The 26,659-nt window shown below is 45.2% G+C and overlaps 3 protein-coding genes across 3 annotated transcripts in view; 1 reads left to right on the top strand and 2 right to left on the bottom strand.

The window, feature by feature from the left end:
- The window catches only part of LOC121668381 (predicted GPI-anchored protein 58), a 1,427-nt gene extending 426 nt beyond the window's left edge, over window positions 1–1,001 (bottom strand). The window contains exons 1-2 of the mRNA XM_042036156.1: window positions 963–1,001; window positions 4–377 (exon numbers count right to left, since the gene is read on the bottom strand). Coding sequence (XP_041892090.1) covers window positions 4–377; window positions 963–1,001 — 413 coding nt within the window. The remainder of the gene's footprint in view (window positions 1–3; window positions 378–962) is intronic.
- A 3,391-nt stretch (window positions 1,002–4,392) lies between these two features.
- Window positions 4,393–16,427, bottom strand: LOC121668380. Its single transcript, XM_042036155.1, has 5 exons — window positions 16,376–16,427; window positions 15,799–16,228; window positions 15,160–15,292; window positions 14,000–14,069; window positions 4,393–8,382 (listed from the first exon to the last, which is right to left on the bottom strand). Exons 1-5 carry the CDS (start codon window positions 16,425–16,427, stop codon window positions 8,306–8,308), a joined length of 762 nt encoding a protein of 253 aa, XP_041892089.1. The 3' UTR covers window positions 4,393–8,305.
- Window positions 16,428–18,309: 1,882 nt separating this feature from the next.
- LOC121668508 lies at window positions 18,310–19,391 on the top strand. The gene has a single exon (XM_042036398.1). It carries the CDS (start codon window positions 18,320–18,322, stop codon window positions 18,716–18,718), a length of 399 nt encoding a protein of 132 aa, XP_041892332.1. The 5' UTR covers window positions 18,310–18,319; the 3' UTR covers window positions 18,719–19,391.
- Window positions 19,392–26,659: the final 7,268 nt, after the last annotated feature.

The following is a 26,659-nucleotide window of genomic DNA, read 5'->3' as shown; positions in this document are numbered from 1 at the left end:
GGCCTCCGGGCTGCGGGCTGCGGGCTGCGGGCTCCGGGCTCTGGGCTGCGGGCTGAGGCCTCCGGGCTGCGGGCTGCGGGCTGCGGGCTCCGGGCTCTGGGCTCTGGGCTGCGGGCTCTGGGCTGCGGGCTGCGGGCTCCGGGCTGCGGGCTGCGGGCTGCGGGCTGAGGCCTCCGGGCTGCGGGCTCCGGGCTGCGGGCTCTGGGCTGCGGGCTCCGGGCTGCGGGCTGCGGGCTCCGGGCTGCGGGCTGCGGGCTGCGGGCTCTGGGCTGCGGGCTCTGGGCTGCGGGCTCCGGGCTGCGGGGGTGTCTGACCCCGCGGCCAGGCGGGGAAGCGTGCGCTGCACCCGAGCGCTGTGTGTCTGGCTGAGGGGCAGCCTGTCAGAAACTTCCCGCAGGCAGAAACGTGCTTCTTTAATTCCCTTTCACATCCATCACAAAGGTGAGGACGGGCGCAGCATTAGCCGGTTTATTTAGTATGTATGCTATGGACGAATGAAGGTTGCTGGCCAAAGAGTATGTTCATGTTGTCAAAATGCTTTCTTGTTTGATCTTTCTGACAGTCTGCAGGACAGGAGCCTCTGTTCCAGTGTTTTAGTTTGAGTCAAGAAGGATATTATGACCTAAGCACCACAGGGTGGTCTCAGAGCACACAAAATTGCTTTCTTTAGGATGAGATCAAGAAATCCTTATGCAAGAGGCACAGAAGACAGTCACACTCCAAACACATCTGCTACAACTGTAAAGACCCTCAGACCCCAAGCAAAGATTAGAGGCTTGACTGAAGAAACACCCTCCAAAACTTTCAGTGTGGATGCTCTTGGCTCCAGCTGTTTCACTGTATGGATCCACTCCTTTCAGGCTGTGATAAGTGTTAATTTTCACATAGCCTAAACCCACTGTAGTGTCAGCTGACAGAGATAGTGGCCCATAGGGGAAAATGAGTGCCTCCAGTTTAGATACCTGCCTTTGCGTCAAGTAGGTGATGTGGATAAACCCCATAGTGATGAAAGGCTTCTGGTTTCCATACACACAGAGGCAGTGTGGGCATCTTGCTGACTGTGCCACTTGTAATTTGCACTACTGGCTGTTCAGAGAAGAGATTCAGGAAATAAATTCTTTTTTTTCGTTGTTGTTTCACTTTTATGGCATGATCTCAGGCCTCCCACAGACTCAGGCAGGTGTTTCTGTGTGAGTTGTGCTGAGTTATGCCAATTTTGAAGGCTTTTTTCACCCCTGCCTTAAGCTTGTTGCCATTCCTCTTTTAAATCCAAAGCAAAAGCTGTGGAGAGACATTGAGAAATTTGTTCTCATCCCCACTCCTTTGAAAAAAACTCTCCAAGTACAGAGATCTAGAAAATGGTGGTGTTTTCATTCTGCAAGCTGGCATCACTTACTAACACTGATATTTTTTGTTATAGCCGACCCTCAAATATGATATTTCTGGAAATGAAAGTTTTAGTTGCTGGGTAAAAGAGAGTTAATAATCTGGAATTTATTTAAAGGTTATGTTTTCTATATTCATGTAGAGTTATACTCAGTGACACACAGAGATGGGTGGTAAATGCTGTGAAGACTCCAACAACTTGGTGTGTGGGTATCCAACACCTCCTATCTAGAACATATTCCAGGATCATTGCAAAATACATTTAAGGGAATTTGCAAAGTCCAAAATCCTGGAAGCAGGAGCTACCAAATTTGGGCTTCCTGTATTACTTTCACTCTTGCTGAGCTGTCTCCTGCAGTCATGGCTGGGAAAAGGATTTCTTGTGATATTTCCATGACTGTGCTGCCAATGCTGCATGGAGGATGTAGTGAGGCTTCCCAGACAACTGTAATTCCAGCCTACTGCAACTTCTTGAAGTGTCTGACTGTTTTACTGCAGCTCTTAATCCTTCAATTGAGGGTCTTTGGGTGAGATGTCATTGTGTTTTTATGGAAAAATTGTAAGAAGTGGTAAAACAAAAATTTCAGTAAGATTTCATCAGGATTGCTCATGTGCTGAAAAGTAATCATGTTCATAAAACATTGTTGAATTTAGTCTTGTTTTTATGCTGTGAATAAGTTTTTTATTTGAAATTACATTGAATAAAATTTTATCAAATTAGAATTTCATTTAAATATTCTGCTTTCCTGTCTAGATATTTTGAAGGACCACAGCAAACCTGGAAAGGAGTCCTGTATCCAAAATTATGCTTAAATAGTTAAGATGTGTTCCTTTATTTAACTGGGTATCTTATCAGGTTGTCTTTGAATTGCTGGAAAAATGAGTAAAAAATACTGACATTTTTCAAAATGCTTTTTTTTTAGTGACTATAAATTGACAACGAAACCTTACCCTCTGAGCCTAATTTGTAATAGTCAAGGATATGTGACAAAGAGCTTGTTTTTTTTTTAAGAAAAAAGTTTTTAGTGCTTTATTCTTTAAGATGGATTGAAGGAAATATGTTAAAGACAAGTTGTGCCAGCACTGCTTAACCTTCTAGTATCTTGGAGATTATTTCTGCTGGCTTTGTGGGCCTTTTCAGTGTGATCCTTGAAAATGCTAATTAATTTCAGGATTACTGTGTGTGTGATATGCTTTGACATACACAGAAAATTAATAATAATATAATAATCTTTCTAAAAGAATTTTGAGAGCAATTTATAGCTTGTGCCAGATGTCAGTTGACTGAGTAATTTAACACACTTGTGTAACTGAAAAGTAATAGCTTTTGCGAGCTTGCCATGCTGCTTATGGATATGAATGACAAAATTTATGGGTTTTTAGCTATGTGCATAATCCGAAAACATTCACTCCCTCTTGCAGGGAATAAGCAGTACCAGAAGTGAATGTGTTTTAATCATCTGAAACATATAGCCCAAATGCTGTTTTATTTGTTTAAACTAGGAAAAGACATAATTCCTCTAAAGGAAGTGCTGTGAATGCAAGACCAAGAAAATTGTTCTTGTCCCATCAGTAGCTGCAGAGACCACATCTCCATAAAAGTCATTAAAGCAGCAAAGACAGCACTGTCAGGTTAGAAATTGTGCTAAAAGATATACTAAGCCTCTGGCCCTGGCATCTAAAGTGCTTCTTCCTATGTTAGTGCCCAGTGCAATGCCACCAAATCTTGCAAGTTTTAGACCTAGGTGTGACCCAGGGGATGGGGTTTAGGGAAACCACCAGGATCCCCCTTTCCAGACTTGAACTGCCTGGAAACCATTCAGCCTGAGATGGAGTTCTTCTAGAGCAGATATAGAGAGATAGGCACCTCTGGGAGGAGGTTCTTCCCCGAAGGGTGGTGGACAAATTGCTTCTTGTGGGGAGCCAAATCTAAGTAAGATTAATATCTCTGTCCTTTCATGCAAATGATGAAAAACTGCAGAACTGAGTGGAGGGTGTTCCCTTTACCTCTCAAGAAAAAGACAATTTCACAATCATCCTGCAAGTCATGACACTGAGCGTTTCTAATTTGTTCCAATTTTACAAAAAATGCCATACATATTTGTTCTTGTTCTGATGCCTAAAGATTTTCAACTTTTTCAAATATTTGTAGCTTTGTAGATATTAATATATAATTGTATAGTTTCTAGCACTTTCTTACTCTTTGTCATACTTCAGAACAGCAGCTAACCCTTTATGTCACATTCTTGAAATTTTGTTTAGTCTTATTTTCAAGAAAATAATTTCTGTTTTGCAGCAGGACTTCAGAGACATAACAAGAAATAGGGCAAAGAACCCCCTGCAGAATCTCCAAGGGGCAGACCCAAAGGTGGGTTACCAGGACAACTGTTCTCCTATTGGACGTACCTGCTAGATATACTAATTAATTAGACTTATAAAAACTGTGAAGATTTCATGCCACGTGTGCACACAGCTATATTTGTGCACCTGCAGGCTTTCATTAAAGAACTGTTCTTTACATTGCCACTTTTAATATTGTTTGCAAAGTCTTTCTTTCAATTCTAGGCAACAGTTCCACCCTTTGAAGCAAAACACCTCCCTCAGATCTGGGCTGCTTATAAAATGTCTTAGAAACTCATGTCCGTAGTGCTGCATGGTTGTGGTTCATCCCAGGTTATTAGAGTGTCAAAACATACCTGGCTCTCCACTCTGCTGCCAACTCCATCTCCATTACCACTATTTTTCTGTCTGAGAAAGGATAAGCCATGCAAGGATGCATTCAGGTAAACAAATGTGGGGCTTGTTAAGTTAAATCAAATGGGATAACCACTTTGGAGCGTAAGGAAAGGAGCTACAAGCCTGGTGCCTGCCTGCCTGCCATCAGTTTCCTCTGGCTGAGACTGTGATCTCAGCTCCAGTACAAACTGAGTGTGCTGGATTAAATATTGGGCTTTATTTTCTTTTAATATTTCTGTTTGCTTGTTTAATTGTTTGTTTGTTTGTTTTAAAAGGTGTTTGTGCTTCCCCTGTAGTCTTAAAAGTAGCAATTAGCTTGCCCTGAGAATATTATACCCAGGAATTTCCCATGCATGCATTTAGATGCCCAAATACATCTTTGAATCAGAGGTCAACAGGCAGAAGCCAGGTGAGGAGGAGGACAGGAAAAGAATTGGTTTAATCAAAAAGGGATGGGAAGTCAGTGAACAGTACAAGACCACATTATCTGCTTCACTCAGTCTCCTGAAGTCCCACTGATTGAGAAGATCTGTTACTCATCTGCAGAAGAAAGAGGGTGCATACCATCAATGAATTCTCCAAAAAAAGTTACGAGGATTATGAATGAGCTGGGTTGTGATCGCTGCTTACCATAATTTCTTTCATCTCCTCACAGCTTTGATATCTATCAGTTTTTCCATTTAAAGATAGTAGTAGAGGCTCCTGAGAGTAACCCACACATGCGGTGCCTAGCAGGGAGGGACCTAGGCTTTGAAGGACCTTCCATAGCTAAGATTTTAAAAAAAGAGTTACAGCATATGCTAAAGTTGTTCTACGAGTCTTTTTCCACCTTTTCATAGGGAATGTTTGACATGGTTATCCTATTGACACGTGTTAAGGAAAACGGCAGGACTCTCAAGGGGTTTGGTTAGAAAACAGTTTTTTCCATCAGTAACCAGCTAGGAGCTGATGCTCTTTAAGTCATCCCAGTCCATAGCTCTGTAAGCTGATCACAAACAACACCTGGACGTGTTTTCTCATGTGCAAAAGCACAGGGTCAATACGGGGAAAGCAAGGGTAACCTTGTAAGTGCTGCTCAGACTTTATTGGCTTATACATGAGCTGGTCTCAGCACCATAGCAGGACACAGACTGTCTTGCTTTTTCTTCTCAAAAAACCTGTCCTCCAGAGAATGCAGGTAGGCCCTGTGCATAAGCACTGTAGATCTGAAGTTCCTATAAACCTATATGTTTTCACCATATCTCATAGGCAGATTTTAGTGGTTTTGTGTGAGATTAGCTAGATGGTTTAGGCTAGAGGGATAGCTAATGCTCTGCCTCTAGTACCTTCATCTGAGGAGGTTTCCCAGTTGAGTTTGCCAGTAAATCTGAAGAACATCTCTGAGTCAAATATTTTCTTTGATTTTGGTTGAGAATTTTAAATCCAGCTCAGACGATTTCATCCAGGCTCCTCTCATGAAGATAAGAGAGGAATATTGCTTTTTCTGTCTTTTTGAGACCAAAAGAAGCATGGAGTAGACCCATATTCTACAGGCAAATCTTTGGTTAGTTCACGTTGCTCCAGACAACCTTTACCTTGTTTACATCTCCCTGCAGATTTCACTGAAGTCAGTAGAGATGCATACAATACATCAATGCAAACTTTCTTCTGTGTAAGAGCAACAATTTAAAAGCAATCTGCATTCCTTGTAACAGTAACTATGTTCACTTAAATTATAATGTTGCAGTATTCTTGTTAGACAAGACATGATTAATAGTTTTGATAACAGGCTTAAAAATCTGCTCAATATAAGTCATGCCTTCCACATTATTCTGACTGGAACCGTGTGCTGTGGTTCTAAGAAGTAATTTGCTTATTTATTTTAACAGCCCATTTAATGAAACTTTAATGAAGAGCAGTCCTTATGGCAATCTTGGGGTTTGTGTGTGTAGGAGGAATATTGGATCAACGTCATCTGTAACATTTTTAGCTTGGGATTTTTATTGGTGTGTTAGTAGAAGGCCTGTGTTTGCAGTCTACTTTTGTGGCAGTGCCACAAACTAAATGCATTTTCTCAAGAGACAAGGACTTGCCAAATGCTGTCCTTGTCACAGGAGAGTCTACATGAGTAGCTACAACATCAAACTAACCATAGCTGCAATTGTTTCTTTTTCCCTTCTGAGAGGAGGGAGGCTGTATTGGGTTTGAGAAAACTGTAGCAGCAAGACTGCAGGAGTAAGATGCTCTTCTGGGTGTGTGTATGTCTGTATGGTGGCTTACTCCCCCTGCTACACCCTCCCCAGTAATGTATGAGAAGTAAATTTTTTCCTCCGATCGGAAACAAGGATGAGTTTGGAAATCTAATCACCTTTTTTTTTTAAACTTTCCTTCTGGCCAGCCCTACTTTTAAGTTAGCATATTCATACAAAATGGGGAGTTCTGAGGTTGACTAGGGATGTTCCTTAGATCACCACTGCCATTATAAAGCCAAAAATCTAAAAAAGGGTAAATCCCTTTTGTATGGCTCTATAAGCAGCTCTACTTGCTGGTTAGATTTACATATCAATGCACTTCGATCTTTTTTCCTTCTGAGCACTTCTGAATTAAGCCTGTTCTTCAGGGCAGTTGTTAAACCATGCCACTTAGGAGCTTGCAGATATTTCCTGGGCCATTTTAAAATGTGACCAGTTATCAAGCTTTGTACTAAAGTCCTATGTGCCTTTTCTGAGTAACAGCGTTGCTTTTTTCCCCATCCTCATACACAGTGCCCTGTTGCTTCCTTTTGTTTTCACCCTTGTGAAAGTTCAACTTGTTGTGGTAGTTGCTGAAATGTAGGAGGAAAAATTCTGGGTTTCGCTTAAGCCCTGCACGTCACTAGTTGGTCCTCAAAAAGGGGATTCCCATTGCAGCTCTAGCACTGACAGAGCAGTGGGAAGAGGAAGTGCATGGCTTGGGTAGTTGATGTAGAAAGTGGAAATGCACATTTGCACACTGGCAGGAAGAGAATGATACCGAGCTCTGTGCTGGAGCACACCTGGAGTCACTGGGTTGGGGATCAGACTGGGAGGCTGGTGGTCAGTCCTCCTCCCTCCTGCACTGTTCTTGGACTGGACTGTCCCCACAGTCCTTCTGCTGTACCACTGCTGAAGCACTTGAACACAGAATTTAGCACACATGCTTTTTGGAGAAAACAAAGATAAGCAGTGGAGGGTGTTTTAGTAAAATCTGTTTACTCATGGAAACTTGTCTTGACTGAGCCTTGAGGAAAGGGAGGACAGCTCACATGAGCAAGCACTATTTTCTACCTACCTTGTACACACACACACACACACACGTGCATACTCATATGCACAGACCAGCTGTGACCAGTTCCAAAACCTACTCACAACACAACCAATGGTTATGAAACCACAGTGTCAAACTGGAAGCCATGGTATGTTGCTACATGTATAATGGTTTGCCTAGAAGAGCAAGCCAAGATTTCTCAAAAAAACACTGATGTAGGGTTGAGAACCTGATTTTTTGAAGTGGTGGCTTCAGAAAATGAGGGTCTTCAAAGCCATATTAAGCCTTGACTATCAGAAATATGAAGTCAACTTTTTGCATCCTAATATTACTACTACCATTAGTAGCAAAACCAGAAACATGTGAAAGAATGTAAGAGCATCACTGTATTGTGAACAGATAGTAAATGTAATTGTTTATTAAATAATCTTTATTAATACTACTTTAAATTATTAAACTGATTCAAGAAGTCACCATTAAGAATGTACTTGAATGTATTTTTGCATGCTTTTGTGAACTGATTCATGAACAAAGGAAATGGATTAGAACTTAAAGTAAACACCATGGATGTCTTCAGGCTTTAGTAAGTTAAATACAGTGGAAGCACTTTTACTTGGGTGGAAGGAGCAATAGAAGGAAACCTAGAATTAAGTATTTTGGAAGATTTTTTTTTTCTTCTATAAATTCTGTGCTTTAAACTTTCTCGAGTCTCTAAGTACCTTTGTTTTAGTAAATGTGCTATTAAGGTAGGTGTATATATATATATGTATATATATACATACATACACACACACACATATGTATCTCTATGTACTATATGCACATGATGTCCAAATGTAACACTTGGGAATAAATAAGCGTGTATCCTGCAGACATGATGCTGTAGCTTGAAGAGGTGGTCCCTGACAGGAAAATTTGGCTATGTAATAGTTCTTCCCAATAGCATGCTTGACCAGGTTTTCAAAGTCTCTCCTTTCTGAACCACTTTCAGACAGACTAATAACAAAAAAGGGAGAACATCACAGGTTAAGCAGTTTATGCCAATGCTAAAGTGAACTGGCAGAGTTCTTCACAGTGAATTTACAGATTTTCTCATTATGCCCATCTAATACCCAAAGCCCTCCTTAGAATTTCTTTCACAGCTCTGATTCCTATAGAGCTCTTAAGATTTCTGCCCATACAAAATTTAGAAAATGTATCACTTTGGACTATTGCCCATACATCAGACTGTCCCAATTAAGTAGTCCCTACTGCCCCTACTTGCTATAAACACAGTTGTATCATGTAAGTAATAGAGTGCAGCAGACAGAATCACTTGAATTAGGTCCTGAAAATGTAATGTTTGTAACATTTCTCCCCTGTCCTGCCAGGGCTTGACCTGCAAAAATACTTACTTTGAATAAGAGAGTTTCCCTGATAACCAGTACTGTGGTGGTCGCAGCTTTTTTACACTGGGAACTGAGAAACTGTACTGGTGCTTCCCAAACTGGGGACACAACCTGCCCAAGGGCTGTGTGATGTGTGTGTATATATATGTGTGTTTATCTACTCCTGCCAGGGTAGGCAGATCTCAAGAGCTTTAGATAGGGAGTCACTGAAGCCTGGACTTAGTTCCAGTGCTGAAGTGTGGGCTTACCAGCTAGTGACTATCCTTGGAATTCTCCATGGTGGGAACCAGCCATTAGATGGAAGACTGTAAATGTTGTTGAATTTAGATACCAGTTGTCTGGCAATTGCTGTGTCTGAGGCTGGCTGGTGGTTCTACAGACCCTGCTGTGCCATGTTGTCTTCACAAGCCCTCCTGAGAGCTGTCTGGAGGAGGGGTAGTCAAGCTTATTGCATGGTATTTGGATGAAAAAAATAAAAGAAAACTGGATAAATAAACTTCTTAAAATTACTATTTCTTGTTTCAGTAGCTGGGCACCCTTGAGATGGTATATTGAAAAAATAAATTAGGATCCTGTTCACAAATCTGTGATCTCTTTAGAGATGCAGATTTTTTTCCATAAGTGATGAAGTTTTTCAAACACCTTTTAAATAATTCATAACCAGGAGCAGAATGTAGAAGTCTTTTAACTACAGAATGTCAAGTCCCTTTTCTTACTCATCTTGATCATATTCTCCAGTTTTTTTCTGTGAATATTCCAGGGTTTTGGTTTTATTTTTTTTCTGAAGATGTTTGTTTGGAAGAGTTCAGACAATTTTTGACCCTGTTAACATACCTATTTCACTATATATTCTCTCACTGTTAGGCAAACTGAAAAAGTAGGAAATTCAGTTCTGCTAAATTGGGTCCCCAGAACCTCTCCAGATCTCCTAAGTTATTTTCCTCCAGAACCTTCAGAAAACATGATTTGTTAGTGTGATGTCAGCTAATCCTTCTCTCCCAATAGAATCACTTTCTAAGCATGTCAGCTCTCGGTAGGGACAGGGCATGCCAACTCTTGGGCATTCCAGCTCCAGGCAGTTTCACCTAGGGGTGGGGGTTCATTTCACCCAGCTTTACTCCTAATGCTGAGTTGTGTTGGTGGTTAAAACCTCACCTTGTCCTTCTCAGCCAGAAGAGCAGTGGTTCCTAGTATGACGAAGTTGCTAGGTTTCTAAAATTAAGGAAAACACAGGAATCACTTGCTACAGGATGTAAAGCCTGAAACATGACAGGGAAATGTGGAGTTTTGGATGAGGAACATACGATATACTAGTGTGCATTATGTTGATTTGCATTAGTTAAGGAGTCTATATGTAACACAATAATTTAGTATTGCCTTGTAACTCCAGCTGATTCAAAGCCAACTTCCTAGTGCTTATTTCATAGGGATTTTTCAAGGGCATTTTAAAAGATCAACCACCTTTCTCTTTCATTGAGAAGGCTGTTCTGATTTAGCTCTGATATGTCAAATTGCTTCACAGGAGTTGTAACTGCCTTTTCCTGTCTGGACTTAGCTACTGCTTCCCTTTGATGGTCTTTCTAAATTCCAGATCTGGGCATAACATAAGCAGAAGGAAGGATTTGTCCTCCTGTTCCTTAGCAGACTTCCATATCCCCTCCTTCAGGGCAGGCTTTGTGCTGGAGTTGCAGTCCCAGGGCTCAAGGTTTATCCCAAATCACTGTCTTCTCTGCCCTTCATCCTACTTCATGTGGCTCAAGGAAGAAATACTCTGCAGTCAGGAATCTAACACAGATTCTGCTGACAAGTTTTCATCAAAAAAATACTCTTCAAAGGCATCCCTTAATCGCTTGGGACCTGTTGGTTGTTCTTGCTTGCTGGACAGAATTGTTCTTACTTTCTGAGAGGGTGAGTGCTTGAATAAATTGAAGAAAACCATGTGTGCCTGGAGGCGTGAAAATCTAATGATTTTTGTGTTTGCCCACAAAATATTAATGTCTGCTGGAAAGAAGCTTGCTTGCACAAATGTCTTAAGCTGAACACAAAACAATGAGCATATGCAACTGAAGAAAATGCGCTGTAAGTTAAAAAAAAAAAAGTAATTTTCACAGTTATATTGTTCTTTGAATTATTTGTCGCCTTTGTGTGCTTCTCCATATTACTATATAAACTTCTGAAATTGGGGTATTATTACTCTTCACTTAACTTTGTAGGGAATCTCAGTCTTCATTTCTACTCAGCATCAGCTGCAAGCTTCCTAATAAATGCTCAGCTTCTATATTCCTCAAATTTTCGAAGCAGTTTCACAGTTTCCATACAGATGAGCTTGGGTAGTCTTTCATCTTTGCTCTTTCACATCCACGTGAGCCACAGAATAGCCTTCATCTTGCAGGCTTATGCTTTGTATCTGGAAAGGCAGCAGTGTTTGCAGTTTAAGATGGTAAAAAGAATCACGTATTTTCAGTTCTAACCTCTTGTTTTCCTGTATTTAGGATTTCCTCAAACTTTTGCATCCTTAGGTGGCTTTTCCCTCATGCCTTCTTTGTCTCCAAAAGCGAGAGAAAATAATAATTAAAAAATGATATGAATTTTATATATTGCTGAAATTTATAATATGGTGTAACATGACGTAATGGACTGCTAAAGGTTTGAAAATGGATTAATGATAACGTAGTTGATATCTCGGGTGCATTTATTTATCCATATTTTTTAATCTATGTATACCTGTGCATGAACCACCATGCAGACAAAAACGCTGTATCTGAGCTCCGATGTCTCTTAATCGTAAGTATCGGGACGTGCCGCTCTTTGATTGCTTGCAGTTAGTACAGCATAAACCTCATTAAATGTTCTTTTGTCAAACCACAAAATCTATAAGCAAGTTATCTTTGCATTTTCCTTAACTCTTTGCTTAAAATCAGAAAAATTAATAAAGAGAAAAGCTTTTGAATCCCTTGATTTAGAGAATTCATTCCCAGCAGTGTTAACGAAGCTGTAACATACCTGGTTTTTCTGTTCCTGTAAGCTTACAATATTATTGACATATTCAAGTCTATCTTATTATGCAAGTTTTGCATAATAACAGAAGGAAGAACAGAGAATTATTTGTATAGCACTGCATTTAGGATTTTTAAATAATATTTGTAAGAAAAAAATGCTGATTCATTGAAACCGAGCAGTGAAATTGTACATTCTGTTAAATTACCCAATTCAAAAATACTTTGAATGAATGAATTAAAAGACCTTGTTGTGAATAGTTTCTTTTATTTGAAAATACTTCTCTTTCTTTCCCTTTCTCACTTTCTTCCTATGTCTTTTTGACTGGCTTTTTTTCTCTGTCTCTTTGTCTATTGCTCTCATCCTTTCTTTCTCTCTTTTTCTCCTTCCCTTTCAAATCAACCTTCTTTTTTTATATAATCATCCTAGACTTTGGGCTCTTAAATATAATTAAATATTTTTTCTTGATCCAGGCTAGGCTCTCCTCTATTTTTTTTTTTTCAGATTTTGACATGTTAGAGAAAACAATAAGAATATTCTTCCTAGTAAATTAATTCAGTTACTCAGTCTTAAAATAATTTTTTTCCTGTCCTCCACCGGCTTATGAGAAGGCTATTTATTAATTTATATCCCTTTATGCCTATGTTAGGGTTGAGATCTTTTTTCAAGATAACATTAGTGCTGACATCCTAGTCATACAATTACCGCTTTGCCTATCCTAGTGTTGTTTCTTCTCTGGTATTTGCCAGAGTTGTCATGCCTCCCCTCTGACTACATTTTGCTGAGCTGACAAACTAAGTTCTTGTGATTAGCTCATGACTGGAGATTACTCACTCTCTTTGCTGTCTTGGCAGCCCTTTGTCTGACCACAATTGATCGTACTGTACATAATCCCAATGTAGGCTTCCCTATACCTAGGGTTATAGCAGAAAATAATTTCCTCTAATAACATCCCATTTTTTTTTTTCCAGGGCATATCACACATCTGGCATAACAGATATTATATTACAAAACAATATTCTAAGTCTTATTGCTCCTACTGCCTCCAGCCAGTGGTAGTCCTAACTTACGACATGAAACAGTTTCATTAATTCCAGAGTGTGATCTCCCATGTTCTCAATTGACATTAAATTCTGTTAAAGTCATTATACTTTTTTTCTCACATAATATTCCAGAAGTCCTGTATTTTTCATAGACATGGAAAAGTGTTTCTGGGACATATCTGCTATTATAATGTGTTTCTTCTTTTAAAGTAGGATTAATGCTCTATTTTATGTATATATATTATTAGGAAGGCCCTGGATGCATTTAATTGACTGCCTTAAGTGTATAGTGTGAGCACTGACCTTGGTCATACCCGTTGCTGTGTGAGCAGTTTGAGCCTTCAGTTCAAGGGGGTTCTATAGTCCCAAAGTGTCTGTCCTGTCCTGACAGGGTGCTGAGCACACGGGGGCTTTTATTCCATCCAGAATGGGGCTGTGGGGCTGAAGCACAGCTGGGGACTGCAGCATGTGCTGCAGCACCATCTTAAATCCAGACCTCATGTAGGGAAGGATGGGATTCCTTTCCAAAGGTGTATTGCATCCTATGTGCTTCAGGCGCTTCATTGTGTGCATTTAAGCCTGGCTCTTGAGCTAGGAGTACAACATCTTACTAAAAACTCAAGCTTACTAAAATTAGGCTTGCAAAATATAAGTGCAGAAGATCTATCTGACCAGGCGCATATGTTGATTTGATGTTATATTGACCATGATAAAATTAACGCTTCCTTTGTCTTACCTGACAGGTTTCTATGTATTTCTTAAATAATTGTGGCCTGAAACCCCTAGCTGGTGTCACTGGTTTGACTAAGGTGGGGAATCTGACATTTTAATTGTTTGAAATTGAGCAAAAGAACTGCAAAGAAGAAAAACCCACTGATTTTTTCTGTTTTCTTTTGGGGTTTTGGCACTCTTTTCAAGGAAATTATTTCTTCTGTTTGGCCTTTAGAATCCTCTACAGAGGAGAGATGAGGAGCTATAAATCTTTAAAATAGGTCAAAATCTCACTAATTATTGCTTTAATTAGTGACAGCCACAATTTTTTTTATTCTTTTGTTCAATTTAATAGAGTCAGATATATCCCCATTTTTCTAATTTCAAAGAAATTGTGCCCTTGATTTTTAATGGACTTCACCCAGTCTGTAGATTACCTGGAAGTATCCATAGTGAAAAATTTATAGGTTGTACCTTTAGTTTTTCTGTCACAGCTGCTCTTTTCGTGTTGTCCACAAATACTAGTATACTGAACATAAATTTTCTAAAGAAGAACAAATAGCAAAAAGTTCTTAATTAGCTTTGAAAAACAACAGTGTGAAGAGATTTTACAGGGGCCTGTACATTCATTAAAAAACATTTTCTCAGTTGAATGTCTCACACCCTGGATGTAGAACAGTAAATCAAACCATAAATCTTTAAATGGTCCAAAAATACTTTCAATAACTCTGATAGGTCTAGTTTGTGAGATAGGAATGATGTATAGCATAATTTTTGGGTTCAAAAAAGATTGCACAGTTATTTTATACAGATTGTGCAAAATGTTATAGTGTTGAACTATAACCCTCTGAAGTCAGGAAGACCTACAGGTGTTAGACATTTCCATGTTCCAAGCACTGTAAAGATACTTCAAATAATTCTGTAATTCTTTGTTAAAATTGTTAAGAAAAGAATGCTATTGCCTTGCTTACTAACTCCTTTATCAGCTGCATTCATTAAGATCCATTAAAATACACACTAATAAATTCCTGTGTACAGAGTATTTTATTTTTCATTTCCTTGTACAGAAAACTTAGGCAAAACCTGTTAGTGATGTAGTTAAAAACCTTAGATTGCATTTAAGTACTTTTGTACAAGTATTAAGTGTGTATTTTCGACCACATAGCTTAACATGCAACCTGTACTTAATTGCTTAATAAACAGAATTACTGCAATATGGCAAATTATAGACCAACCTTAGTATGAACAGTACATGAGTTAATTTAATAGTTTCTTGATGCTAATTAAATTGTCCATAATTTACAATTTGAAATATTTTATACTATAAGTGTATTTAAGATTTGGTATTTCTTCCCCATTTTCTGATTGTGGGATATCTCTAGTAAGATTTTCTTAAGACTATTTCAGACACACAGATATTTAGTATTGAGTAATGCGGTGCTCTTAATGCCCACCATGCTATTAAAGCTGTTCCAGATTAAGCAAAAATTAATTCACATTAGACTGCAAATTACTATCTCTATTATCTCACTCCTGAGTTATTGTGGTAATTGATCAGTATCAGAGGAGCTAAGTAATAGAAAAGAAATGCGAGGAGTTTTGTGCAGAGTGTGAAAATGAGTCTTACGTCATACCTTTGCTGGCTGGCTCATTGACTCTCCCGCCTTGTGGCAGTCACTGCCGTGCACCAGGCCTTGAAGCTCCAGACAGGTCACTTCTCCTCTGCTTCTCCCTGGGACTGGGAAAGATCCTGCTGCTGGCACAGCTCTGCAGGGTGGAGACAGTGGGACAATGCTTGTTCTGCTGGAGGGCTTGCTTTGCTTATTGCCTGACTTACCTGTGCTCTACACTTTTCTTAGCCACCACCTTGAGTACAGGAGGACAAGTGAAACAAAATAAAATGTTGGTATTTAATCTTCCTAATTCAAAAGCTAAATTAGAGGCTTTTAACTTTTTGAGAAAGACTGTGTCTGTAAACTGGACAATAGCTTGAGAGCGCCTCTTGCTCTAGTTTGTCCCTGAGTGAAAGCGATGCCCCAGACTGCCTCAACAGCTGCAGTAAGCAGGTAGTACCTCATTTCCCTTTATATTTTCATGACACAGATGATACTCTATAGCTCTGAATTTAAATGAGACAGATAGCCTTGATTCCCACCGGGAAGGTATGAAAACATCGCTTCTCACGCTCTACATTGCAAAACATTTAGAATGACGTGTGTTTGACGTTTTAAAGTTATTTTTCATTCAGAATATTGCTTCGAAATGGTTCATACCTGAAGTTTCCCAGGTTCTGCCACTGAGGCGCAGAGGCAGCGCTGTGCCGCGCCGCGCCGGGATTGCTGTGGATTTGCTCTGCGCTGGATTTGCTCTGCGCTGGATTTGCGCGGCGCTGGATTTGCTCCGCGCTGGATTTGCGCGGCGCTGGATTTGCGCGGCGCCGTGCGCGGCCGCCAGGGGGTGCGGCAGTGCCGGGGGCCGGGCGGGGGCGATGGCGGAGCAGGAGGAGGAGGAGGAAGATGAGGAGGAGGAGGAGGCGGAGGATCGCCTGCCGCCCGCCCGGCCCCGCCTGGAGCAGCCCCGGCAGCCCTGCGGACAGGCTCTTCTCCCGGGGCTCCGGCCGGGCGTCGCTTAAGCAGGGAAAAAGGAAAAGTAGGGGTTTTTTTTTAAAAGGCGTGGGGGAGGCAGGACATTGCTGTCTTCTACCTCAAGGGGAGGCTGTCAGGCAGTGCTCACCACTCCTCTCTGTGGGGAGCCGTGACTAAGGTAGCCCCAAGAAAAATTGCTGAGAGCCGGGTTTCCATTCCGTTTTCAGAGCAGGAAGGAAAACGGTGAATATTAAATGCTGGTTACTTTCAAATGCCGCCACCAGAACCTCAATGCGCCTACGACAGCAGTATGACATCGGAACGGGAAACGCACGTCTCTAGATGGCACAGTTCTTCACCTGGGTCTTCAGATCTTCATTGCATCCATTTTTTACGTGCTCCATCATCTTCATCACCACCACTATTACTGCTATTGTAGTTTAGAAGGCAGCAAGGCTCCCTGTCTCTGGAAGCTTTCCAAAAGAAAGCTCCATCTATTCCAAAGAAAGTTCCATTTCTTTTCAGGCATTAAGAAATATCTTAAAAGCTACATTGCGTGATTGGTGGTGAAAAGTTCACTTACATATTTATGTTTCCTTTCCTACAGAACTATAGAATGTTTATAACAAATCTGTAGCACTGATTTCCGAGAAAACAAATGAAAGTAAAATGTGGTGAAGATAATGTCTCAGCGCAGGGGTGGTCAGCTCATGTTTGTAATCCTGCAAACAGTTTAACTGAGTGCTTCAGGCTGCTCAGGACACAAGGCATTTAAAATACTTCCCTGCTCTCTACCTGTGTGAGGGTCAATCTCTGCTGTGCATCATCCTGGCTCGCACACGAGCAGGCGAAGATGGACTTTTTCTCTGTTCTCTGCTTGAGTCCCCTGAGATCCTGTGAAGCGCTGGCAAAGGACATATAAGCAAGAAGCAGTAATGAATAGAAATTGTGACAATCTGATCCTACATAGAAAACACAAAATGAGCATATACGTGTATAGGTAGATGTGTATATAAGAACAGGTATCTCAAAAGAAGAAATGAGAGCAGCTATGTGTCGCGGCAGGAGCAGGCAAAAAACTCAACCCCTGCTCACTGAGCTGAAGGGAAAGGAGTAGCCCATGTGCTTCATCTGTCGGCTGGACAGTGCAAGGATGATTACACGGGGATGAAGAGGTGACAGGCTGGGGAAAGGACAGGAATTCTCCCCTTTTATCCCTTTGCAGAGAAGGGTGATCGGTCCAATCTGCAATCCAGTTTTTGGTAAAAAACCCACTGCTGTCAGGCTGTCTGCTGAGTGCAATAAGAAAGAGGACAAAGCTCTATGGCCTTCAGGCAGACAGTGTTGTTATCGTTATAGTTCTTGTGGCTACTGCTGTTACTTAGTTGTTTTGCCTTATTTAGTGTTTGAGAGCATGCCCTGCCCTGGCTGGCTGTGGCCGCTGTTTGACGGATGGAGAGCAGAATTAGGCCGCGGCAGATGGCTGTGGACGGAGTCAGGATGGGAGCGGGACAGAGCCCCCGCAGGACTTGCTTCCAACCCGGCTGTTTCAGAGTGGGGGTAGGAGGGACTCGACGGGAAGTATGCGTGGGGGGAACCTGCAGGGAACTCCGCCGGGGCAGCGACTGTGCACTGCGCATCGGCGGAGCCTCAGGCCAATCCGCTCTCTTGCTTGTCCCCGCACCCTTGCCTTGCTCGCCGCTCACTCCCGTCGGGATGCAGGGTTTTCTTCAGCCGCGGACGGTCCCGTCCCGAGGGCCACCCGGTGTCACCGGGGCGCGTCTGCCCGACCGGGGACAAGCAGTCTGGCGGCCCGCGGAGGGAGCGCGGTGCCACCGCCAGCACCAGGGACAGCGCCCGCAGCAGCACTGTCGCTCCTTTGTTCCGCCGCCGGCGAGGCCCCGCGGAACAAAGACTTCCGCCGCCGGCGGCGAGGGGACCCCGGCCTCTCCCCTCCCCGCCCCCGCACCCTCCCCGCACCCGCCGGCGTGGCCCTGCCACGGCCACCGCCTCCACCGGAGCCGTGTCTCCAGAGTGCCGGCCGCGCACGCACCTGCCCCGGCGCACGTCGCCCTGCCACCGGCGCCCCGCCACCCTCCCCGCGCGTAAGCTGCCCCGCACACCCTACCCCGCCGCCGCCCCCGCTCCGCGCTCGCCAGCCGCCGCCTTGCGCCTCGCCCCGCCGCCCAGCCCCGCGCACAGAGCCCGCATGCCGCTCCTCCGCCTGCCCGCCGCTCCGCTGCCCGTCGGCACCGCTCTGCGCCGCTCTCCCCACACCGTGCCCATACGCTGCTCCCTCTCCCCGCCTCTCCCTCGCAACCTCCGCACACTCCTCTTTTTCGCGCATCCAAGCTGCCTCTCCGCACATGGCTCTGCTGCAGTGCCTCCGCGGCACCTCCGGCACCCCCCGCCCCGTGCACCAACTCTGCACATGGCTCTGCCGGCCCGCGGCACAGACGCTGCTCCGCTGCCCCCCGCGCACTGCGCCGCTGCCCCGGGGGCCGCGTTCCTCGGCTTCCAGAGGAGCCCCGCAAGAGGAGGAGCCATTACCGAGCGGGCACTCCTAGCTACCGGCTGGGCGATGCGCAAAGAACAATCCTCGCGATGATAATATTAGAAAATGTATTTATTTCCCATTAATCGACTTTACATGGTTCAGCCCAAGAAAGCGAGAGGTCGAGTCACCACTACCTTGAAAAACCACCACGGCTACCGCACCGTTCCAGTAGCCCCCCACGGCCCCGTTACCTGCTGCTGACAACTGCCCCCGCGGGCGCCCGTCCCGTGGCAGCGGCGTCTCCTTTCCACCGGGCTGAGCCAATCAGTCCACCAGTCCTAGTCAGTCTCGGTTTCCGTAGGTGAGTACAGGTTGTCGAGCTCTTTATTGCTTTGTGTCTCCTTTTCTTTCTTTCTTTTTTTTTTTTTTTAATTTCTTTAGCTAATTGCAATTTTTATTATTAACGTTATTGTTATGGTATGTTCTAGCGAGATCTTTCATGCTGCTTTGAGGATCCGCTCTTGGCATTCACCGCGTGCCTTAATTGTATGACATTAAATCAAGGTCCGCTGTGAACACGGAGAGTCAGAGCCTTAGAGCGCTCTCTCTCTCTCTCTCTCTGGAAGCAGAACAGCAGCTGATCCCCGAAAAAAAACCCGGTAATTTCCCTCCGCCCTAGTCCCAAACTGGCCCGGGCTGCGTATAACTCATGCTCCAGTTTTCTTACTAGCCAGTCTGTTGTTTGCAATGCTCAGGAAGCTGTTAAATACGTATTTAATCGATTTAAAAAAAAAAAAGAGATAGAAAATAAGCGTGTGCCTATTGCACACTTCCAGACGACTGCTTTAATTTCACCAGCGTCTTCGCATGAATTTAAACACAGGAGTTGACTCTCCCCGACTCGACGTCTGTCAGTTGGCATCCCTGGCTGAGAGGAATGACCGTGTTTTCCCGGCTGTCTCGGTCCGCCTGGTTCTGCGGCTCCCCTGGAGCACGGGCGGGGGGAGCCCGCACCCCCAGAGCATCCCAGCTCCCCTCGGCCGGGGGAAGGGCGGGGGGAGGGGAAGAGGGGATCTTTCGGCGATGAAAAATGAAAGGGCAGGACGTGTCATCTTTCTTTGTAAAGCAAAAAAAAAAAAAAAATTTTACTCACTCGCACCTGCCCCTTTCCCGGGAGGGTCTGGGCAGCCCATCTGGCCTGCCTACACTGAACTGGCGAGTGAGAAAATGAGGGTGAAGTCATTACAATAAAAAAAATAAAATTAGCCTAAGCTTTTATTATTATTATTATTACGCTTTTTGCCATCTTTCACCGCTCAGGTTCGGGACCATTCCTTTTCGGTGCGGACGGCGCGCCGGGGAGGAGCGGAGCGGCCGGGCACCTTGCATCACCCTGCGGGCTCGACCACGGCCGGACCCCAGGAACCGGGCAGCTGACCTCGACTGCTTCCTCGGCGCCAGGCCCGGGAGAGAGAGAGGAGGCGAAGCGGGATATGCTGCGGCTGCACGCGGTGGCGGCCGGATCCTGCAGCGAGCTGGGCTTCTCAGAGACTTTTCCCGTAGCTTGCCGGGGCATCCGGGGGCAAACTGGGAAGGCGGCTCCGGCCCCCCTTGGCACCGCAGCTCCTGTGTGCGGCCGCCTGGAAAACAGACAAAGCAAGAGCGTTAGAAATGCAGGCGGGGAGGAAAGGAAAGGCAGGCTGGGAGGGAAGGGCGCCGGGAGCCGGCACGCCGCGCGGTTGCCAATGACAAAAGGGAGAGAGGGGGGAGTCAGAGCAGGAGAAGGGCGGGGAGGGAAAGGGGAAGGGGAGGAAGCGAAGGGAAGGGGGGCCACACGGACTGACGCGGAGCTGGGGCCGGCCAGACCCGAGCCTGTGGGGCTGCTTGGTCCGCGGCCGAGGAAGGACAGGGCGGAACGCCCATCACCGCAGCGCTGGGGCGAGCGGGCATCTGGGTCCCTGCAGCGCAGTGGGAACGGGCCAGCCACGGGGAACCGCAGAGAGCAACCTCCCTGCCCACCGCTGCAAAAATCCCCGGAGGGCAAGAACAGGGGACAACTTTTTGGGGAAAAAAAAAAAAAAAGGAAAAAAGAAGAAAAGAAAATAATAAAATTACGGGACTGTAAGGGGGGGTGGGGAACAACAGTCCCCCCCCACGTTTTTCGTCTTGAAGACCGTACTAGAGCAAAGAATCATAGGGAGAAATCCAAGCATCCAAATAAAAATAAGAAATAGGAACCCACCCCAAATACCAAAAAAGAGAATCATAATCAAAAAGGAAATGGTCAAACCTGCCGACGGCTGGCGGCTCCTCCACCCAGTCGGAGCCGCAGGGCGCAGGAGAGAACAGCCCCTCTAGCTGCTTTCGGGGGATAGGAAGCGGTCCGGTCTCTCCCCCTCGCTTGCTGCTCCAGAATTAGGGATTAATGCCTCTCCAGCCAAACAAATAAGGCATCTGCCTTCAGTACAAGAGGATTACACGGGGTTGCTGACGTCACCAGCCAGGCAGATGTTGGCTCCCAAAGTCCTGATCATCTCCCGTGTCCTTGAAACCCGGCACAATCCCAGACCCGCGCCGCCCGGCCGGGTCCCTTCAAGGTCGAGGGGCACCTGGTCGGAGGGGACCCCGCCGAGCCGCTCTCTCCCAAAACGTCCTCACGCATCATCGGGAGAGAAAGGTGTGAAAAGCCGAGCCCGGCAGAAAGTTCAACCCTCCCCCTTCCCTCCGGGTCCTCTCCCCCCACCTCCCGCCCTCCCCCACCTCCCCAACCTCAATGTCACATGAATCTGTACAGTCATAGCGAGGAAGAGGAGCCTGATCCCCGGCTCACCCAGAGGCCACCCTCCCCGCACGGCATCCGACCCCCTCTCACTGCGGCACCGCCGCGCCCCCCGGCCCCGCGCCGCCCCAGCCTCCCTCCCGTAGCAGCCCGGAGCCGGCCCCGGGCCGGGAGCAGGGCGGAACCGGGCCAGTCCCCGCGGCTTTGTTCTCGCTGTGCCCGTCCCGGCGGGGCAGCGGCGGGCGCGGGCCGGAGCGGCTCGCTGGCCGTGCGGGGACAGCCCGCTGCCCGTCCCGGAGCTGCGCGGTGTCTCTGCGGCAGGCAGGCCCCAGCGGGCGGGCAGCGAGCCCAGCAGAGCCCAGCCGGGCCGGGCCGGGCCGAGGTCAGGCACGCAGGGAGCGCTGAGGTGGCTCAAGGCCTCCTCTCGCCCTGCGGGGCCGGCGGCAGGCGCTGAAGTAGGGTTTTCCTGGCTAAAGGACTTGGAGGTTTCATTTCTGCAGTTCTTAGGTGGAGGCAGAGCGGCTTGTCGTTCCCGTAGCTCAGCCCCGAGTTTGATGGAGCTGTAGGGTGGGTTGGAATTGCCGCAAAGTGCATCTGAAAGGGGAATCCAATTAGAAGCGCGATCAAAATAAAAAAAGAAATTTGCCTGAGAACCACGTCTGTTGCTTTTGCTGTGGCATAAAGTCCATGACTCATCATCACTAGTCCCTTTGCATCAAACAATGGTTTCAATCATTTCAGTACTGCAGAAAGGCAAACTAGATGATGTGACATAACGGAGCGGGATGAAGAAGAAGGGATCGCCAGTATCTAGGCTCCTGTTGGGTTGATGTTGTTGTTGTTCAAAGGAGCTGTTTTATAGATCTGTTCCATATTATCCTTGTCTGTCAAGGTGGCATTTAATTTTTCCAATTGTGGAACTTGGTCACTGATAAAATCAATTTAATTTACACCACTGTCATTCAGCTGATCCGAGCAGTAGATTTATTTTTGCCTCGGAGTTGAAGGGAAAAAAGCAATCGTATGCAGAATGGAGAGATCCTTTTACTTCTTTTGAGAGCAGTAAGAAGAGGAATCACTGGCATGGCATTTTAACAGAGTTTGTTCTCCTGCAGGAGAATTATAAATGTAATTTCTCAAGTCTTTTGCTTAGAATCTTGAGCAGCCACATGAAAGGGATAACAAGAAAGACTGAGCAGCTCGGGCCCCCGGCGTTCCGTGAGGGCCGACAGCCCCGCTCACCCCCTTTTCCCGGGGTGACACCAGCCGGCTCCGTCCTCACCCGGTCCCTGTCCATGGTCCTGACCCGCCGGCGGCAGCGGGCGCTGCTCCCGCGGCCGTGCGGATGGCCCTGCGCGCCCCTCCGCGCCCGCGCGGCCCGCCGCCGCCGCGGGGCCGGGGAGCCTGCGGCCCCTCCGCGACAGTTCCATCAGCACCTCTGCTTTGCTGCTGTTATTAATGTTATTATTAATACTATTTTTTTTTTTAATTCAGCACCTTGGAAGGAGGCAGAGGTGGAAGTGAGGATTTACCTTTCTTGGGCTTTATCTGTTAGCTCTCCTGTTTCAAAGACCTTTTAATCACTGATGCCTGGGCAAACCCACATTCTAATGTACAGTGGTTAATATCGGACAACAGTCTCTAAACCTCGGATTCTCATTTGTTTCCTTAGATGGATTAACGTGCATATTCAGACGCGGTTTTTAGTAACCGGTACCTACCTACGGGCTGATCTGAAAAGAACTGACAACACTGCAAACTATTTTTTTGTTTTCATTAGAAGTTGCAGCAGGAATAACTTGCCCACAATGGCTAAATATACTCTAAAATCTCACTTTGCATATACATATGGCCTCTTTCTGGTCCTAAAAGCAAGATCTTGCTACGTGGCTACATGCATGCACACAGAGATACACTCTCTCTCACGTACACATACATGTATATATACACAAAGTTTAAATAATTTAGTGGAAAAGTCAGGACTCGCCGTTGACAAGTCTTTTCTCAGATCACACATACATACACACACACACACAATTGGCTAACGCTGTTCCTTAGCATTTAAAAGCAAGGACAGGTCTTGTAATATTATTTCTTCAGTCCCCCCTCCCTTTCTCTCATAACCTGGTCCCCCGAGTTGAATAACACGGGCAAAGAGCAGCTGAAATAGCCCCTGCGCTGCAAGAGGCTCTGAATGCAGCAGCTTTAGAAATTGTGCACTAGCCCTGCAAAGAGAAATGTGTGGGCTCTCTCGAATGTGATGTGCTACTGGCTGGGGAAAAGGCAGAGCTGAAGCCATTCACACTTCGTAGGCTGGGAGATTTCTTTCAAAAGAGCCCTGAAGTATTTGGGATTTGGGGGAAAACCCTTGTACCGGAAGAAAATGGCCTAAACACAATAGGACTCGCCATTTTCTCCTTCCAAAGCACAAAGCAGCTCCGCGGCTTCAGCTACACACAAAGAAAGCCCGGACCCTCTGAATTCTCTTACATTTTCCCCCACGATTTCAAAAGCCTTCCCCTCTATCCGATCCGCTTTCCCAGGAGCGCTCTCACAGAAATAAAGAAAGAAAGGAGGAAAGGGAGGGGGAGAAAAGCGACTAGGCTAGGCGAGAGTGAGACAGTTTTGGTCTTAGTTTATTTTAAGCAAATCCTGCCAGGGAAAAGTACCACCATCACACGCACGCAGGAGTGTGTGTGGGGGGGGATTGGAATCCCAAAAAACCAAACAGCTGGAAAGCGGTTTTGACCACAGCATTCCTTCGAGCTGGGCGGACTCAAGTTGCACGCACTACACAGACCCAAGCAGACCACGCTGCCTGGGGATGGGTATGTACACACACAGGAGAGCACATTCCCGGGACGACCAAAAAAAAAAAAAAAAATTCAATCCATCCAAGCCCACAAAGTGATGTCGGAAACAGCCCTCTGCCCCTCGCACTGCCGGCACCGGGCATTCCTCCGCGCCCGCGGAGCCCCGCACACCCGGCTGCTGCCCTGCTGCCGCCATGCCCTCTGCTCAGCCGCCGGCCCCTCTCCCTCTCCCGCTTTTATTTTCTTATTTTAGTAAATCGGCAGAAGACTGAAAAAGAGAGGATGTCATATTAAAAAAAAAAAAAAGAGGGAGAAAACAAAAAATCAAAACAAACCCGAGCTACCCCAACCTAAACAACAGCCTGTCACTATCGCCCTGAAATGCAGCAAGAGACTTTGTACTTACAGGCAGCGCTAAAGTGAGTAATCCTCATCCCAGCGTGGTTGGGTTTATTAGGGTTTCCTTTCACTCTTTTTTTTTTTTTTTTTTGTCTAGTTTTTTTTAAGTACTTTTTTGTTCCCATCGTCCATGGCTCGGAGTGGATTCAAGCAAAACCGGCCGGTTAGCAGGAATAAAAATAGAAGTGATTTCATTGTGTAAATGCAGCAAAGACACAAGAAGCTGTGTTTCTCCTAATACTTTCTGCTTGGGAACCAGCAGCTCTCAGCTCAGGAAAGCAGGACTCTGTGTGAGTCTCCCCCTCCTCTCTCTCTCTCTCTCTCTCTCTCTCACATACACGAACACGAATACGCACACACACACACACACACACACACACTTACTTTTCTTCTTCTTCTTGCTTTTTTTCTTTCTTTTTTTTTTTTTTTTTCAAAAGAGGGCAGGCCGTTCCCTGAATCCCAATGAGTTAAGTCAGTCACTTTTCTTCACATGCATCACAGCCTCCTTAGAGCTGCAGGCACAAAAGAGCATTTAGCTGCCTCCAATTTGTGTAGAAGGCCTGGCCTTATTTTTTTTATTATTATTTTTTTTAAAAATATATTTAAATAATGTATTTCACTCCATATAAAAATACCACATCCCCAACTTTGACGACTGAACCACTAATTGTAACGTTTTAAATAAATTCTTGGACTTGTATACATACTTAGCTGGTCTGCAGGGGCTTCACAAGGAATTGATGCACAGTATTTCTCAGCTGTACAGACCCACACCCTGCTTTCTGCAAAGGTCAGAGCTATACAATCCACAGTTACTTTCCAATGAAGTCTTATATCAACAAAACCTCCTTGAAAGGATTACAGGCCTTTAAAAATAAAGCTTTAATCTTAAATATACATTGTGGTATATTCCACTTCAATCAAATATGAGGGATTGTTTCAAAAAGTGACCACACACACAAACGTGTGTTTTCATGCAGGGTTACTTTTTCCAGGTGGACAGAGAAAGGCATAACCAAGGTTGTACTTGCTCCACATTTCATCACCTATTTTATGTTTATTCTTTCTTCTAGTGAAGGCAGGAACATCTATTCATGGATATGTGTGTGTGTGTGTGTGTGTATGTAAAAACACATATTTGTGTATGGCAGAGTGTGGCTCTCCTGGCCATGTCAGAAAGCCGTAGGGCTGGCAGAAGCCTGTCATGAGGCAAATGAAACACCAAAGTGACCCAGTGGTGGTCCTTGCCACTGCAGAGCCACAGCAAGGAGAAAGTCCAGTCTGCTCTGGAGGCCGGTGGGCACTGCTCGGCCCAGGGCCGCCCCCATCATCCCACTTCACAGCCCGGGTGCCCTGGGGGACACCAGGGTGCTGCAGGGTGTCCAGGGCCACCCCGACATCTCTGTCACCTCAGGAGTTCTTGGCACTTTCTTTGCATGCTTGTCATCCCCTAATTCCAGCTGCAGTTGCTCAAATGGGTGGTAATCCGACTCTAGAGGAGATTACGGAACCAGAGATAGCTGCATTTAGGATTACCAAAAGGAAATGAAGGAATCTAATCCACTCCCACCCCTTACGTTGCTGGGTTTCAATAAGACCTTATACCATGTTTTAGGATTTTAAACAAATGAATGTGCTTGGAGAAGGGGACAGAAAGGGACCGAGTGACCGAGACCATGTTTGCCCATTAAATGAACTGAATAGGAGAGGATAAGGTGAATTGCAAAAGCAGCCAGGGCTGATACACTTTCTTCTGCTTCCCAATATGAGCCCAGGGCTTGTCGCTTCCTCAGTGCTCTCCTCAGGACCAGGGTGGGTTTAGGAAGGCCATACTGGAGAACCAGGTATAAACTGCAAAATCAGCCTAGTACTGATTTGAACTGCAATATGACACTCCCCCATGCACTCCCCCCACCACATCACACACCTCAAAAGCCAAACCTGACAGCATAATGCGAAGCTGTAAGTACGTTGTTTCCAGTCAATAAGAATTCCAGTCAATCAGTAAACCATAGAACGTGCCTATCTTCAGAGGATTGTTTCTGCTTTGGTTGCATAAAG

Source organism: Corvus kubaryi, unplaced genomic scaffold (assembly GCF_017639235.1).
Source record: "Corvus kubaryi isolate FWS band 111438036 unplaced genomic scaffold, C.kubaryi_AGA036_p1.0 37385, whole genome shotgun sequence".
Lineage (NCBI taxonomy): Eukaryota > Metazoa > Chordata > Aves > Passeriformes > Corvidae > Corvus > Corvus kubaryi.
The sequence above is the reverse complement of the archived record's forward strand: the minus strand, read 5'-3'. Positions and strand labels throughout refer to the sequence as shown.

Excerpts from the sequence above, each read along its gene's own strand:
- LOC121668380 (XM_042036155.1), bottom strand. The coding sequence starts at position 16,427 with ATGTCATACTGCTGTCGTAGGCGCATTGAGGTTCTGGTGGCGGCATTT. Across the intron at positions 16,229-16,375 it reads TCTGGTGGCGGCATTTGAAA|GTAGAAGACAGCAATGTCCT; the intron begins GTAACCAGCATT and ends CCTCCCCTTGAG. Across the intron at positions 14,070-15,159 it reads CAATGAGCCAGCCAGCAAAG|AAAATTTATGTTCAGTATAC; the intron begins GTATGACGTAAG and ends GTTCTTCTTTAG.
- LOC121668508 (XM_042036398.1), top strand. The coding sequence starts at position 18,320 with ATGCCGCTCCTCCGCCTGCCCGCCGCTCCGCTGCCCGTCGGCACCGCT.